The sequence below is a fragment of the Columba livia genome, chromosome Z (genome assembly GCF_036013475.1).
Source record: "Columba livia isolate bColLiv1 breed racing homer chromosome Z, bColLiv1.pat.W.v2, whole genome shotgun sequence".
Classification (NCBI taxonomy): domain Eukaryota; kingdom Metazoa; phylum Chordata; class Aves; order Columbiformes; family Columbidae; genus Columba; species Columba livia.
This window is the reverse complement of record NC_088642.1, coordinates 36,612,052-36,630,328: the sequence shown is the minus strand read 5'-3', so window position 1 is coordinate 36,630,328 and position 18,277 is coordinate 36,612,052. Positions and strand designations below refer to the sequence as shown.

Genomic DNA, 18,277 nt, shown 5'->3' with positions numbered 1-18,277 from the left:
TTCTATAAACTTTCAAACAAAGACAAAAAGTAATTCAGAAGTAGATTTTATTTTCAGATATGCACCAGATAACAGCAGAAAGTTAGCAGTATTTAAACATTTCAGCATGATATGGTAAAGGTGAACTATTTCTTTCAAGACTTGGATTAACAAAGAATTTATAGTCTGTATAGCCCAGACAAAGATTAGGAATTCTAAGTATACATTTTTTTAATTGATACTATTAGCCTTTCAAATAGGTATCGCAAATCACAGCACCACTGTTACTGTTTTAGCACAAACTGCACATTTAGATTATACATACCAAAAATATTTTCCTACTTGTTTTTTATTCTTGTAGACAACAACTCCTGTAGGTGTCAATCCTAAAAAATATTCAGACTTGTTTTCACCCTAGAAAATAAAAATATATGACATTTATACAGTTAAAAGTTGTATTACTGTAGCAGTCAGTCTAGTGAAGAAATCAGTCTGATGACTGACTTTGAACATACTGTTTCACTCTCTGTGCAAATGGGCAAGAAAAAATGGCAATGAGGGAAAGTATGGAAGATTCCACATGCCATGGTGAAAAAGAAAAAAAACTATTTTTTTTTAGGGAATTACTTTTGGCTATTTAGTAAACAGCCAGAACTCAGAAACTAAACTCTTTATTCAGACACAAATACAATAGATATCATGACTTTAAGCTGAAGGCAAATAGTGATTTTCCAACCTGTTCTGCTATAATATAACCTCATAGCTGCCTTCTCCCTCTTAAAATAGTATAACCTGCATATTGCTACCAAGTGACGTAGCTCCTTTGAGAGATTCAGAACATTTGTTTGTTCGGAATGGGTACTGACATGCAAGGAACAGTCACATGCATCATCTACTCCAAAGGAAACCGCTCCTGAAGTCAGTATCCAAATCACAAGCTGTGTTGGGAAAGAACAGGGTGAAAACCCCACTGCCAAGTGGCAGAAGGCCCCGCCTACCCCATTTACAGTCAGTAACCAAACTCAGATGAATGCTAAACTTGAAAGAGTGAAAGCCTTTGTGCATGAGTTTAAAAGAAAGTCAGCTGCAAAAGCTCAACCACCTGCCCACTTGAGGTAAGGAGAAAGAGCCCTGCAAGCTCTAAAACAGCAGAACAGGAACTGCAAAAAATATAAACTGTGAGATGGACTGACTGTAGAAAGTGTCCTTCTGCGTGTCTACTGATGTGCCAAAGCTCCAGCATAACTGGAGAGCTCTGCCTGTGCTCCTCGGTCAACTAAGAGCTAAAAGCAACTTTTCTTTTAATATGACCAAATGAGGAAAATAACTGCATCTCTTCATGTGTGCGGCTTCAGTCTCAAATGAGGGCTTTTATTGCTGTTGTAATATAAATAGAAGTGATTATATTAATGGGAGAGACTTGGGCATATTACAAGTCTTGCTTCAATACTCAGGCAGGGTTCTTATTGCACAGCAAAGCCAAGCTATGAGAAAAAAAAAAAATTCCAGGCTTTGCTAATTTAACATGAATTTGTTGCATCATGTTGAATCTTGTTCCAGTAACTCCCCCAGTTTTTGTGAGTGGGAGGCTTACAGAGCATGGTACATGAACACAATTAAGCCACAGGGTGCAGTAAAAAAACACTTCATATTGCAGGCTCTGCAATTTTCATCAGGAAATACATACTTAACTTTCTGGTAGTATCTTGATTTCTTTATTTTCTTTCACACACAGAATCACAGAATGTTAGGGATAGCAAGGGACCTCAAAAGATCATCTAGTGCAATCCCCTTGCCAGAGCAGGAACACCTAGATGAGGTTACACAGGAATGTGTCCAGGCGGGTTTTGAATGTCTCCAGAGAAAAGACCTCCTGTGTTCCAGTTTGTACCCATTGCCACTTGTCCTGTTGTTGGTTGTCACCAAGAAGAGCCTGGCTCCACCCTCATGACACACACCCTTTACATATTTATTAATACTCATTAGGTCACCCCTCAGTCTTCTCCAAGCTAAAGTGACCCAGGTCTCTCAGCTTTTCTCACTTGGGAGATGCTCCACTCCCTTCATCATCTTTGTGGCTCTGCACTGAACTCTCTCCAGCAGTTCCTTCTTGAACTTCTTGAACTGAGGGGCCCAGAACTGGACACAATATTCCAGATTCGGTCTCACCAGGGCAGAGTAGAGGGGAAGGAGGACTTCTCTTGACCTACTAACCACCCCCCTTCTAAAAGACCCCAGGATGCCATTGGTCTTCCTGGCCACAAGGGCACAGTGCTGGCTCACGGTCATCCTGCTGTCCACTAGGACTCCCAGGTCCCTTTCCCCTACACTGGTCTCTAATAGGTCATTTCCCAACTTATACTAGAACCTGGGGTTGTTCCTGCCCAGATGCAAGACTCTGCACTTGGCCTTGTTATATTGGATTAAATTTCTCCCCGCCCAACTCTCCAGCCTGTCCAGGTCTCACTGGATGGCAGCACAGCCTTCTGGCATCTCAGCCACTCCTCCCAGCTTGGTGTCATCAGCAAACTTGCTGGCAGTGCACTCTATTCCCTCATCCAAGTCATTGATGAATATATTGAATAATACTGGTCCCAGTACCGACCCTTGAGGCACTCCACTAGATACAGGCCTCCAAGTAGACTCCGCCCCATTGACCACAACTCTCTGGTTTCTTTCCTTCAGCCAGTTCACAGTCCACCTCACTGCCCAATCGTCCAGCCTACACTTCCTCAGTTTAGCTGTGAGGATGCTGTGGGAGACTGTGTCAAATGCTTTACTAAATCAAGATAGACCACATCCACTGCTTTGCCAGCATCTATCTACCTCGTTATGTCCTCATAAAAGGCCATGAGGTTGTTTAAGCATGGCTTCCCCTTGGTGAAGCCATGTTGACTGCCCCTAATGACCCTCTTATCCTTGATATGCCTTGAGATGGTGCCAAAGATAAGTTGTTCCATCACCTTTCCAGGGATGGAGGTGAGGCTGACCAGTCTATAGTTACCTGGGTCTGCCTTCTTGCCCTTTTTGAAGACTGGAGAGACATTTGCTTTCCTCCAGTCCTCAGGCACCTCTCCTGTCTGACTGAGGATGTCAGGACTTTTATAAACTACTGACATCTAACTCACTGAAATATCTACATTATATCTCCCCATTTGAACTTCTGATTTTCTTTTATTCAAAAGAAACCTGCCACAAGCACAATAATTCAAACAAGACAGAACTATGTTTCCACCAGGAGCACATAGCCTCCAGGTGATGACTTGGATCCAATCCCAACATCCATGCTGTTCTACAAAAGAAGTGGAGGGTTTTGCTGAGGCAACTTCCAAAAGAAGTGGAGGGTTTTGCTGAGGCAACTTCCAACGCTGCACAATGCAGCATAGAAAAGGTGGAAAGGTATTCTGGATCTTTAGCAAAGCCTTCACAACAAATATTTAAAAAACCAGACATGCTGCTGCTACTTCACCCTAGGTTTTGCAATAGTATTGAAAAGCTATAAGGACACACTTGCTGTCATTTACACAAGAATAATGTGCAAATTCTTGTGCCAAAGACAGAAGTTATAAACCTCTCTCATCTCTCCTGACACTTGGACTGATTATTTATTTAGGTGAATTTTTTTCTTCCAGAGTATAACTGATTGTCTTTTATAGGTGAAACAGAATCACAGCCTTGCATTTGAAAACCATTAGGCTTCTGTATGTATAACTAAATGAATCCCCTTAGTCTGTAAATGTGTCTTCCTTTGCATTTCTTAAGTACAGGGTTTTCTTTCAAGTTAACCTGTAGCAACTAAACTGCATAAAAACCCTTCCCCATATTAGTACAATATTTTGTTGTTGTTGTTACCAAGTTTAAAATATTCAAACAATACTTACATAAACAGGATGGAGATCCACTCCATACATTTCCAGGGATTTAGCCACCCCTAAGAAGTTTGCTTCTGCTTCAGCAGGAACCTGACCCCTGTGAACAAAATCTGTGTAAGAAATTTGCACTTCCAGTCAATGTACTAAAATAGATCACACTAATAAATGCAGTTTGCTGGACAGGCATACAACCCTTCCTACCATTTTTTTAGACTGTTATTATCCTTTCAACACTGTACTTCTACTCACTCCAACTGCGACTGGACAGCAGGCACAAACTTTTAGTAACCCCCCTGCTATAAGATCCTACCACAGATATACTCTATCATATATACAATGTATGACACTACAGTGGTTAATCTTTTTCTTGTTGTCAGAAACACACTTCAGACATTCCATTTTTAGGTTTGAATATGCAAAAAACTTCTTTTTTTCCCACTGACTACATTATTATTAATAAAGCAGGAATTGAATGATTGACTGGGCTACTATTTACCCATAGCAGTGCCGATGATACAAAGGATGTCTGTTTGAAAGCAGATTTCATTACTTCAGATAAAATATGCCTGTCTTCATAAAATCATGCCTACAGCAAGCCACATCAACTGGTAACACCCAAGTCTGCTACTGTGAAAACAGTGTCTGGAATCTGTCTCATGAGATTACCAGTTTCAAGGATCCAGTTTACCTTCCTATCTGCAAGTATCAATTAATTCATCAGTTAAAAACTACCATCAGTTGCATGCTGGTAGGAAACGATAGGGGGAAACTGGTGGGAAAAAAACCCTGGCTATTAAGAACATATCTGACATCACTGATGAAGGATTTACTTTCAAAAAGAGCAAAAAGACTAAATAAATTCAAAGACTTAACAGACAGCCTCAAAATTTAATTTGTTTTTCCCTTCGTAACTGCCATTGATACAAGTGTAAGACCCTCTGTTGCAAGCCTGAAATAATTGAAGCTGCATTTTCATCTTTACTCCTTTTTAATACTTCTGTGAAAGCTACCGGACTTTTATCAGGAAAGAACAGCACATCTCGTGAAAATACAAACTCAAAAAGATGCATCTCCTGCTTCATCCTTTCTCTTGGGGAAACACTTCACTGCATTTGCTGCCTTTCAAATTCAAGGTGTAAAACAAAGCTCAACATCTTGACTCAAGGCCTGGAAAAGTCCTATCATATGCACATTCTCGCTTCTTGTCTCCCCATTCTCTCCAGCCTAGAAGCTATCTTCCAGGTTTTCCCAACTTTGTGTTATGCCCGATGAGGCAAAAAACACATTCAATGTGAAAGATGTGAAACAGCAGTGCTAGCATGAATGCAGTTGTACAGGTATTTAAAATACCTTCTTTGTATCTGGGAGATGGGCTGCTTCAGCACATCTTATCCACACAGCAGCGCCGGTACTGTTTCAGGTGTTAGCCCTTCTTTCCAAAGAAAAAGGAAAAGCACTAGAACTAATGCCTGTAAGAAAAATCCCTTTCTTCAAGACCTGGATTTCCCAGTAGATCTGTGATTCACCTCTGTATTCATCTCTGTATTCAGCATGCCAGTGCTCTCACATGTGACATCTTTTATCTACTTCTGCTATAAAAATTTACTGCACAGCTTTTGAGGTTTTTTTTTGTTTAAATCTTGGTAGTGGCTCTCAGAAATGTAAGCAAAATGTTCACTGGAGCAGTATTGACTTACTGAGTACCCAGGCAGGCTAAGTCTCAGTCCTGAGTTAAATGGATTACCTCCTTAATGAATTAGTGCTAGAATGCAACATCAATTTAAATACCGCTGTTAGTGTTTCCTTACTGACCATGCTTAGAAAACTGCTTATATGCTTATCCCTATTCTCACCTACCTCTGAAAGTATCAAAAGGCCCAAATGTCAAATAAGTATGTGTTCATGTATAAATCTTTTCACAATGGTACATACTTTATAAGAAAGTGTAATTGCAAAAATACCAAAAGAAGTAAAGATGTGACCTAGATCTTCTGAGAGAAGCAGGTGGAAGCCAGAGGAAGAGGTCCTCCCAAATGCAGATGGAAAAGATAGAACGCAGAGGAGAGAGGGGAATGTCAGGGACTGAAACAATTCTCATCATTACAAAGGGTGTTTCATTTTTCATTCTGACCAGGTATGAAAACACAAACTCTTCTCAGCATCATACAGCCTGACAATACACTCCAAAACTACAACAGTTTTTGCAGTTGGTAATGACAGAGCAGGCAATGTAATAGCCATGCAGCTGACATGCACCACTCATTTAAATGGCCATCAGTGGCACTGATGGCCTCAAACAATATTGAAGACTACTCTGAAAACTAACTATAATGTCAGGGGTACTTTAGCTTTCCTTACACCCCACTGACAGCATGTAATATCAATTCAAAACACATGAACAGCTGACATGGCAAGCACCAGTTAGTCCCAGATCTGCTGCAGACTGGAACAGACAATGTGAGAGGGCCAAGACAAGCTCTTCCATTTGCACTGAGGAATCACATCCCTCCTCCAGCATCATGAGCATCTGCTTCCTCACTTGCAAGTCCTGAAGCCACTGTTTGCACCTCCAGATGTGCATGACAACATGAGGTCACCACACCCTGATATGTGACCTTGGGATTGTCATGCTGGTTTCCAGATGGGACAACAATCACAGTAGGCAGGCTGCAGAGAATCTATGCAATCAGAAACTGCCCCCCACCTCTGACTTCCCTCACCTTACTTGATTTCAAAACTTTCTCAAAAAACTAGATCCTGAATGAATCTCTGAATAGCTGTTGTGCCATGTAAAAGTCTGAGAGATAACCTGCAACCAAAACCAGTTAATCTGGACATAACTAGTAGAAGCAAGGTACATGTAGTGCCACAGCTGTCTTGTGAAAAAAAGCCCTGCACTTCCATGATGAACTCCAGAAAGGATAAAAAAGTTCTTCCAAACCATATCACAAACCTGTCCCTACAAATGTCTCTGGTAGGTAAGATAATTTGGGATATGCTCTTAGCCATTCTAGATTCAAACTTCTTAACTAAAGTGTGGAGAAGTCAATGCTGGCAGTACTGATGACTGTCAGGCAGAAGTAGCAATGCGTACACCTTAGTTTCACTAGCAGTACTGATGACTGTCAGGCAGAAGTAGCAATGCGTACACCTTAGTTTCACTAGCAGTACTGATGACTGTCAGGCAGAAGTAGCAATGCGTACACCTTAGTTTCACTATCTTTTCTGATGCTGCTAAATCCCTGACAGCTAACTGCAGCCAGGCAGCAAAAGAGTATCAGAGTTCTAGATCAATAAGAGTATAAAAACACTAGAGACAGTGTTACAACAGTTATCACTCCTCTTCACAACCACTGCTCCCCTGGCTTCTGTATTTAACCTTCAAGGTTATAAACTTTTGGAGACAAATGGGTCTTAATCTGATTTACTACACTAAAGACAACAGAAGCCTGAGAGAGAGGAATGAAGGTTGCTTAGTATCAGTGCACTTCATCTCAAGTTTCATTTCTCAAACACAGTCTCTGTGATGTTGAACCAAACGAACACTCTTTGACTAAGTTTCCAATCTCTGGAACAGAAAAAAACCAACACTTTTTTACTTCATAAAAGGACCTGTAGTAAGGTTCTCTGTAACGCATCAATTAGTATAAGGCCATCAGGCAACCACACAGAAATAATTGTTGAACAACAGACTCTCTTCCCTGAAAGAGAAAGCTCAGGTCAATGTGGCCGCTGGCACAGAGTTCAATTACAGATTGAAGAGCTGTGTCTCAGTTAATACCTATTCTCATTAAACAAGGCACAAATAGCACTAACATGCAAAACTATCCAGACTGTGGCTTCATTATAGCAAGAGAATCAAGAAATCTGGATCTACATACAAGATTGCTAGCTCTGATTATCTCTATATTAATTTGACAAAGTGTATGATGAGCATACTCATAAAATGTTCTTTACTGTTCTCATCTTAAAAAATGGTTATATCACAATTGCACCTAACTTGGATTTGTTAGAACAAGCTTCTTTATACTTACCAGGAACATGAACTTGGAGATAAGCAAGTAAACGTTTACTTTGGCTTTATATACTGTTGAACTTCTGGCATGTATTTTATTTTCAAAACCAATTTCATGTTTTGCATTTTTGAAGGCACTATGGTCTAATATTTGGAACAGCATATCGGGAAGCCAAATATCTCTGATTTGCAGGGCTTTCACATAGTGAGTGGTAGTTCGGCCTCTGTTATTCATACTTGAAGAGTACATCAGTCTAAAACTAATCTCACTGCAAGTATTTCATACATAGAAGGTCATTTCTAAAGATGAGTAGGAGGTACAAACAGTGGCTCTGAACTGCTGGTGAGATTTTTATATTTTGTGTATGGCCACGTTCGAGTTAAAACGCCTTTCAGAAGAAGAAATGTAGCCTTTAGGAAGGCTACATAAACAGCTGCTGCAAATGCATCCAGTATTTAAGCTATATTTACACAGGATCACTTTCTGACTCTGCCTTCTTTACTGGAAATTATGTTCTTTGCTCCAACTTCCCTATGAGACTAATATGCTTTTCCTCTCTATGTTGCTGCTGTTGTTCCTCTCTCAAATACTGACGGAATCAATTGTGCCAGCGGTTACTAGTTCTTGTCTCCTGGCTACCCTTGTTGCAGTTTTGCTTCTCACTCTGTTGACAAGTAATCAAGGGAAGGCAATGTATGTACAAATTGCAGTATGACAGAAAACCAACAGGCTCCAAAAGCAGCATTTTGAGATCCACCATCAGGCAGAGTTTACCCAGAATGTCAATGATACATATACAAGTCACATGTTTTGTGTCCAAGGTGATTAGTATTCCAACAACTGGAAGATGGAGAATTGCAGTTTTGCAATCTCTATTATAAAATGTATCTGTCCTTTCCAACTTTGATGAAGGTTAAGTTGGTAGTGCATGAATCTCCCAGGTCTACTGACAGACATGTTTCGGATCTCTGCAGTTCTCCTTTGTCCTGTCTGCAGTGCAATATCCTCCTCCCACAACCTCTTCAACAGTTGCCCCTGCCAAGTACCATAACTCTTGCTTATTTGCACCTTCTCAGCGCCTTCTCATACATGAGAAATGTTATCAGGTACAGTTTCAATGTCTGAACCTCTGTAGTGCCATGCTCGGTTTAAACCAAAACTATTTTGAGGGCCACAAGATACCCTGTGTTTCAACTGCTTTAAGGTCAAATGCAAAGTTTTGGAATTTGTTTGTTTTTTGTCCAGAAACCAGCACTCTTATTCAGTGCTGCCTGTTTCTAGCTGCCACTTTTTTTCTTACAAATCACATGTTCTTCCTTACAGTGGAATCCTTTGTATTGACCACTGCCAATACGTCTTATGTAAGATATGTTTGTTCATAAAATGAAAGAACTTCATGCCTGTTGAACCAAACTCTCTCTTTAATTCATGCAGATGTCGCAACTGAGGTTATCACTTAATCCATGGACATACAAACTACTTTCCTGGTACGTCCTGAGATGTGAGCTGCTCCCACAAAGATTCATTCAGGTTTATACAAGCACTCCTCATTACCACAGCTAATGATCTTGCAAGAAAATAGAGGCTTCACTGTACCAAGTGCTACTGTACATTATTAGATTAAAAGTGGTTTTGTCCTAACAGTTCATTTGAATACACAGGGCATTATGAAGAAATGAAATGTTATTAATCTTGTCTTACAGACAGTAAACTGAGGCATGAACATAAAAAGCAACTTGCAAAACATCTGTCCTGGAACAGGTAACTGAAATCACAGATTTTTATTTCATTCTTTTTAACTAAAAAAACAAAAGGAAACTGGAGTACAATTAAAACTGCTGGTTCTGAGACACCCATGCCTCGGTATGACGGACATTGTCTTTCCAGTTATTGTCCTGCTCAGTTCCTAAGCCAACAACTCCAATTATGTAAAATGTTTTCTGTTTATGTGGGACATGCAGGATGCCCTGTATTCTTTTCTTGGGTCTAGAGACCTCCACTCTGTACCACGAGCTGCTCGCTTACTACCAAGCACCTATAAATTTGATTTTACCTGCCAAGTTCCCAATAGCACTGAATTCTTACATCAGAGTTTTGTGTATCCGCTCTATGGCATCCTCCAGCTCTTCCTTCTGGTCTGGAACAAAGCGGTACTCCGAGACATAACCTGCAGTGTGCTTATATGGGTCATAGTCCCCCAGCTCAGCTACAAGACACAAGAAGAAAAGATAAGTTACCCATTTTCAATGCTTTATTTTAAACAAAAAATATTTTAAGTAATCCACCTATTGGTGCCAAGCCACCTCTTTGCAACTGACTGTCAATTTACCATGTAGTCAGCTAAAAATCCCAAAGGCAGTATAGAACTGTTCATGTTAGCACACATAAAACCAAGAAAAAATGTCTTCAGTCACTTCAAAAGAGAAATGGAAAGTTCAAAGAGCTAGAAGTTTTGATAGAAAATCTACCACTTCTATAAAGGGTAGATATAATTTTTTCCAAGCCAGTAAAATTGAAATTTGATGACCTATATTTTTTGGCAGCATATGTATAACAAGTGTAGAAGAAAAGTCTAGTTTTTAGATTATCTATGCCCTCACAATAAGTGGTAATATTATAGATAGAGCTGATCCATATTCTTGCTGAGAATCCTAACATAAATGTCAGTGTGGGAATGCAAATGGATACAAATATCCTGAGACATCTAGATGTATGCCCTCCTAAGTGTCTTGTGAGGAAACACAAAACTTCATTTTCAATAAAATATCGTTATATTTCCTGAATATTAAATTCACTACTAAAATCAAAGCAATTTTTAAAAATAATTTCTTAAATAAAATAATGTAATGAATAGCTGAAATAATTTTATTTGAAACAACCATGAATTTGCATACATTAGTCATGCCAGTTTACGTGTCACAATCCAATTATAAAATAAATACACTCCTTGGTCAGAACTCACTTCTACTGATCTTAACTATAACTGCATCTATCTGAGAAACTCTGCAAAAATACTTCAATTTTTTAGTAACACTACACAAAACCTACATAGGCTTCTCTGAGAAAAGTTTCATGGATGGTTTCTATCCAATGCACAAGCCAAAACACATAGCTAAAGGAGGCTTCAAGAACCAGGAAGAAAAAAACTCATCAATTAACTCATGTTTCTTTCCAAAATTTAATTACATTTCTAGAACAAGACAACAATCTGCTCAGTAGAGATGTTCAGTAGTTTTTGTAGAAAACCTTCATAAAACAATGTGGTTCATGCCCACAGCAGAAATAAGAGTGTGAATAACTACAACAGCAACAACTCCAGCATCCCCAATAGGAAAACTGGTATATTCTGTAAACTGTGCCATGGGTACTGATTTTTCCACCATCACCACTATAAATAATAGTCTGCAGAACTGACCAAAAAAGGAGGAAAATAATTCACAACAGGATCTGCCTGGAGATGACGGGTGACACCCAGGCACAACCTGAATGGCAAAAGCAGGGACTGTGGCTGGAGAAGGACATGGGCAGAAGCTCCCGGAGAACAGGTGGCCTTGCCTGCTACTCCAGATCTCGGCAGCTGCCAATTCCACCACGATACACCACTGATACTACTACAGAAGCAGAGCTTCTTGGCTATTACTGATTTCCCACAAACACATTTCATTTCAGTTTGGAAAAGAAAAAAGCACAGTCTGCACAGCACCCTTGGAAAGGCCGTTGATGGCGGTGCTGATGCTTTTGGGTTCATATTTTCAGTAACTGCACAGACATTGCTGAGGTGTCTTCATATACTTTGAACAACTGCAGGCCCTAAATATAAGGACTGTGCTTATTTTATAGAGTCAAGGGGAATGTATGCTTGCTGGTGCTAGGACTAACTTTAACCCACTGAATAAAATCTTTGCAATGCTTTAACTCTCCTCTCTCACATGGGCTTCCTCATTGTTTTTCAACAGAATATCTGAGATTAGAATCACAGGAACAGGGCTTTATACCAAAACATCAGCTCCCCATACTCTAGCCACCTTACAAAATGACTGAAGGCCAAGAGTTCATTCTTTTCACTCATGTCTCATAATACAATGAAGATGTCACCACCATTACATATTTTCCTGCTTCATACTTGCCATATTTTTTCAGGGAAGGCACGTATGTCAGTGAAGTGAAGTGCACATTGCAAACAGTTTTTCAGAGTATGATGTCATATATCTTAGACACCAAAATGAAGTTATAAAACAATTGTACAAAAATAAAAACTGCCTGAAATTTTACCTTTCCAGAAACACATATAACACACCATGAAATTCTGTATAATGTCCACTCCCATTTCATAGACAAGTCATGCTGCCTTGTGTAAAATGGAAATGAAAGGATTATTTTTAATGTTGTATTGTGTTGTTGAGTCACACTTGGAACTCCACTAATACAAATAATCTTTGATTAATACAGATCACTCATGAGAAATCCAAATTTAACATAGAACAAATTACAGATACAGGTCCCAGCATGGCTTAGCATATGATTTTTGATTGCCGAGTGTGTTTGAATACACAGTTTGAGCTGTCGGATGAAAGGAATAACTACCTTACAGACAGCTCCTTTCTAATTGATTGTTAGTTCTATCAAGTATGCAGGATGTAACATCCCCTTCTGAAAAGCTAACTACTGGTGGGTAAATGCAGATAAATGATAGAGAGAATTAAAATTCTTCACTTCAAGTCAAAACACATCCTCCCTTCAAGCACAGGCACATTCATATTGACATAATGTAATTTTTCAAAGAGTCTTCTATTTGACAGACTTCGTTGGCTGGAGGCTGCCAATAGTTCATCAAATCTGTAAACCTCCTGATAAAGTTTTTGTCATACTCTCCATGCAATCCAAAGTCATGAAGTCCTAAGTATATTATATTTCTCAGCAAGGCAAAGAGTCTTCAGATTGACTTTTCAGTTTCTTCTTTACATCGACTTCTATATTGCTTCTATATTATCTGTTCGGAATTGTCATCTACTTACAGTTCTTTAGATGAATCAGTCATACTAGTTTTGTTCTGTTTTGAAATGAATGTGTAAAGTGTTAGTGAATTCTTCAGTCATCACTTAAAATTAATCATAATGCAGGATATTAAAAGAAATTAGTTTTCAGCTGGCCAGAAGAACTTACACTGAATTATATATGCTCCCAACTGTGCTGCAGTATCAATTGGACAAGGTAATCGGCCCTGTAAAACATCTTGCTTGACCTGCAAGAAAAACTGATACCTAAAACACAGAGAGAAAACAAATTTATTACTTCAGTATTGAGTCTGATGCACCAAGCAATGTTCCATCATCTTCCACTTTACTGAAGACATAACATGTACCGTAACTATGAGACAGTAACAAACTGTATTTCTCTCTAAATGACTCTTTCACTGCTGACGCAGAAGTAACAACTAAGATTAATCTAGTGAAAGAGGAGCACTCTAGTTTTCCCTTCCGCTTACACTGTGCAGATACAATTCATTTTTCTCCTAAAAATGTGATTTCTCTCCTTTGACTGTCATAGGGCAGTCAGGAAGCAGAGAAAAGGTGAGGAATTTGAAAATTTAATAAGAAACCTGTCAAAGGGCCAAAGTGGATCAACATAAGGAAGAACTCAGTATTGGATACTTCTTTACTCAAAGGCTTCCCTTCCACACATCAGAGTATCAACTCTAGAGCAGCAACCAGATTTGATGGAGTCCATACCCCCATGAAAAAGATGGATGGGTATACCACTAGAAGCTAACTGTATCTGTCATAGCAGAGGATACTTTCCTTATTGGAATAGAGATAGCAGGGATAAAAATGTAATTTTCAAAGTCATAACCTGCTTCTACTCTCGATGAAGCACATACTGAGGCCACTTACAGTGAAACAATATGGGCAAAACACATGGAAAAGTAAAGAAAGAAAACAAGCCATCATACAAAGGATGTGCTTGGTTTTGCAACTCCCCATACTAATTTATAGGAAATCTTTTAAACATTGTTTAGATTTTGTCTGTTTTATTACAACAGATCTATGCAGTGTTTCACATCATCCTAAACAAGTTTATTGCACCAAGTTCATAAAATATGACAATACTGAGAAGGTAACTTTTTATAGAAAAAAACAGTCATCCATTCAAGCACACAGTTTTTTCATTATCCATTAATTCAACTTTATCTGTGTAAAGCCATTCAGCTACACTGCAAATAATTTATTTTGTGTTAGTACAAGTTACTTATGAAAGCACCTTGGAATGAACTGCATGTTCAAAGTGCACCTACAATGATTTCAAGGAAGTTTGCAAACTGCAGGTTACATGATAGCTGATCCACAAATTATTTAAGATCAAATCAAATTTACGAGACTTTATTAGCCCAGATGAGCCTCTGAATAAGTATACCAGTGAATTTCTGCTTAATGATCTCAAAGATTTTGTGCTGTGACAGATATTCTAGGAAGAATGTCCACACTTTAAAGAAATGGCTAATATTCTCTGCCTTAGAGAACCATGGCACTGCAGAGGAATTTTTCTGGGAATGTCATTAGGCAATACAAAGCACACACACTGAATGTTTCTTCACTCAAAGCAATATCTCAGTAGTGCTTCTAGCTTATGCTTGCCAGTCCTACCTAGATAAATCTTCCCTGTATGAATGGTGATAATGACAAAGATGATTTCACATCTACTGTGGAGTACATAGCATCTTCTTTTTAACATGAAATGCATTTCTGATATGTACCCATCTTTCTGTTAGCACTCCTCCATCTCTACAGTGCAGAGCTTCATACCAGATGATGCTACAAATATATTTTCCATGTGGCAGGTATCTATATTCCTGCATTCTTATACTGTAGTCTCAAAATAAAACAGGATAGGAAACTGAAAAACACTACCTTCCTGCAAAGAACAGTCAGAGCCAACTGTTAAGTGTTTAAGTGACTCCTTTAATGTGAACAATCTCACAATACATTCAGAAAATGTAAATGAGAATCACCTCAGTGTTAGCTTCTGCCTACAAGCCAGATAGATTTTGCTGTGAAGCAATTACAAATTTGGCAGGTTTTCATAATTTGCAAATAGCAATTATGTAATGCCACAGATCATCAGCATTTAATAAGCAGAGACTCCACTCTCATAGCCATTAAAATAACAAACACATGCTCCAAATAAACACATTGGTTAGCACAAACTGGTTTATACGTTACTGTTATATTTGGTCAAAAAAATATTATTCTTTAAAAAAATCAGGCCTCTAATCCCTCCTAAGCTGAAAAAGGTTTTATTATTACTGTATTTTTTTCTGAAAAGCTATACCTTCCTTCCAAGGTTTAAGAGGCTACATGAAGAAATGCCCATAAATGTTGATGGCATTTGATTATTCAATTTGTTTAGTAGAAGACTGTCAATACAAGCACATCACATTCTTATGCCCTCCCTCTGTACCTTCTAAGGTGCAAATTCTGCCTGACCGAACACGGCACAGAGATGAACAGAGGCTTACTAATTATACTAAAATGCTTCTTGACTAGGTTCACACACCTAATCAGCAGTGCAAATCACTGACTTACCTTATGACACAGCAAAGAGAAACAGTTTCTGAAAATTTCACCCCTGTCCAGTAATTTCCCAGACAGTAATCCACCCTGCCTCCTGGGTCATAACACATTCAGTGGCCAAAGCTGAATTCCCAGGGCCACCTGTCTTCCCCTGTGAGCAGGGTTGAAAGTGCTTCTGGAAAAATACAGGAAAACTTCCTCAAACACTCATGGTACAGGGCCATCCCATTGAGGCCAGCTTACACTCCTTTACCTACAAAGTCACTATATTTATTATTTTTACCAGGCCAGCCTCAATCTTGTGGTATTGGACACCTCCATTCCTGCTGTGCCAGCATGGAAACAAAAGCATTTTCTCACTCTGCTACAAGAATATTCTGCCTGTGCTGCAACAACTGCGAGCTTTGATTAAAGAAAATTAAAAACCCTGTGTGCATTCTGATGAATTCTCTTGTGTCATATTCCTAGGACATCAAAAGAAATATTTTAGCATTTATTAATGCAAGCCAGCACAACAGTTTTGTCCACCTACCTATGCAAATTCTCAAATTTCCTTTTGAACCTAAAACTAATTGTCTGAGACCTTTCATGAATAAAGCAAAAAGAAAACCCTGAGCATGAGAGTCAAAGCAAGCGTGTGTGTATGTGTCTGTGCACATGTGTGTGCATGTGTCAGTGTGTGCACCTTCACTTTTGTAGAGGCCAAGCTCAGCTAAAAGAATCAAAAGTATGTAACTCTTCAATCTCCTTCACATATTTTCAGAAAGACCAAAAGAAACCCTCTTGAAAAACAGTTCTGGAATTTAAGCTATGGCAAATAAAGAAGAAAATCCCCTATATTTATATTTGATATCCAAGTAAACTCTAAACTTGATTATAGCACAATATAAATGCAAATGTGACAATGCATTCCTTAAAATAAAACAAAACAAAACAAAACACCACAAATGCACATAAAGTCCCTTTGGTTTTTGATGCACCAGAGATCATCTTTTCATCTTGGGCTTCCAGTTCGTTGTCTATACTGACCACCATGAAGCTAGTCACAATTCTCTTCCTGCCCATACATGTTTAAGCAAAAAATATTCAGCTGTTCGAGAAAAAAAAAAATCCCACAACCCAGTTACATCACAACAATATGCACCTGGCTGGAACAGATTACCACCCTGAAATCAACAAACTACACTCTTACTGAATACTGTACCTTGTTATTTCTTCTTTAAGTTTACACGGATCCTCTGCATAAAACTTAATGCCAAAATACAGAGTGTATGGTGGTCCAGCTGAAGGAAAAAAATATTTGGTGTAAAAGTTAGTTGTTATGAACTGTTAATTGTTACAAATTGTTACTAGCTGAGTACAAAAAAGCTACTAAGTTGGCTGTTGTAATACTTAACGAAACTTGAAAGTTTCAGAAAAAATCTTACACCCACACAGCAGACCTATACATCTATGCTTATTACACGAGGTGGGGAAAAAAAAAAAAAAAAAAAAAAGTATTTTTATTATTACTTTTCTAATCTTGTGTTTATTTATTCACAGCCTGTTTGCCCACTTGGAGTTTTTCCTTATTTTGAAGATTTAACTTCAGATTTGACTGCTAACTTGCTATTTCTTGCTACTACTTCATCTTTAAATAGGTACTTTAAGTTCAAATTAAATACATACTGTTTATCAATTCTTTATGTTCACCAAGGGTCTTTGCAGGATCCAGCCAGTACTGTGAGACAGATAATTGTGGAAATTAGTCACTTAACATGGAAAATTAATACAGAACAATTGCAATTCTATATTTATTCCTATATTTATTAGCAGACTGACTCCAGTCTGCTAACGACAAACTCATGTCAGCTTCTGATCAGAGAAACACTGTCTGTACAAATCTAGTGCTGCATATCTTCTCTGGGGGTAAGGGTCTTCCTAAAAGGAAATCTGCTTGGTAAGAGCCACCACGTCTCAGATTCATGACAAGCTGGCTCTACAGAAATATCACACTAAGTACCTGCTGGTGTCTACCTCATCTGCTGCAGCTAGTATCTGGATGTGCAACCTTGCTATTTTCTTCCCGTGAGATTAATCTAAGCAGGATAATTCTATTTAACAGCAACATGAAAGCATGTGAGACAGGGTCCACAAGGAAAGAATGAAGGGCCTTCACTCGCTTCCTGAAAAACAAAAGATTGTAGGGAGGAATAGGCATAACAGCATTCTCTCAACACCTGAAAAATTGCTGTGAGAACACAGTGATCAATTTTTCTTCATGTCCACTGAGCATGAAGAAATTTGCTTACCTAGAAGCAAAAAAAACAGATTTTCAGAAACAGTTTCTAGAAGCAGGGGGAGAGGATGACTGTGAACTGGCACCAATGTAACGAGGGCACGGACTCTTCAGTTTACAGGGCTAGTTGACGAAAAGTGTCAGAGATGATTGAGGTGTGCTTAGTGCACTGCAGAGGGATGAACTGTTAGATGGTTTCCCATACTATTAGACCAAAGGACAATCTGCAGCATAATTTCTCACTGATTACTCTGACCTGCCTTTATCAAACTTCCAGCAAAAGTTATCCTGATGTTACTGGTGAAGACAGACCAGCTGCGTACTTCACATTATGTCTACGCAGGTCAACAGGATCCTGCTCTTGTAATCCCTCCAGCTACTTATTTCTTCCTCAGCTTGACTTTTCTATGATTCAGTTTTGGAATTAAGTGCAGAGGGAGCTGCCAAAACCATTCTTGTCTTCCTTTTCTTCAGTTCTCTTCCCTCATACACAAAGTTTTTGGACCGGCTGAGATTGGCATCCCTTCTTAAAACACTGGAAACAAAAAGGCTGTTGAACACAGC

The 18,277-nt window shown here is 38.8% G+C and overlaps 1 protein-coding gene across 1 annotated transcript in view; it reads right to left on the bottom strand.

Annotated features, from left to right (window-relative positions):
* EPB41L4A (erythrocyte membrane protein band 4.1 like 4A) overlaps positions 1–18,277 on the bottom strand; it is a 133,903-nt gene that overhangs the window by 59,265 nt on the left and 56,361 nt on the right. Inside the window, exons 3-8 of the mRNA XM_065045412.1 lie at positions 17,104–17,155; positions 16,640–16,718; positions 13,031–13,128; positions 9,953–10,073; positions 3,861–3,948; positions 305–393 (exon numbers count right to left, since the gene is read on the bottom strand). Of these exons, the coding sequence (XP_064901484.1) occupies positions 305–393; positions 3,861–3,948; positions 9,953–10,073; positions 13,031–13,128; positions 16,640–16,718; positions 17,104–17,155 (527 nt within the window). The remainder of the gene's footprint in view (positions 1–304; positions 394–3,860; positions 3,949–9,952; positions 10,074–13,030; positions 13,129–16,639; positions 16,719–17,103; positions 17,156–18,277) is intronic.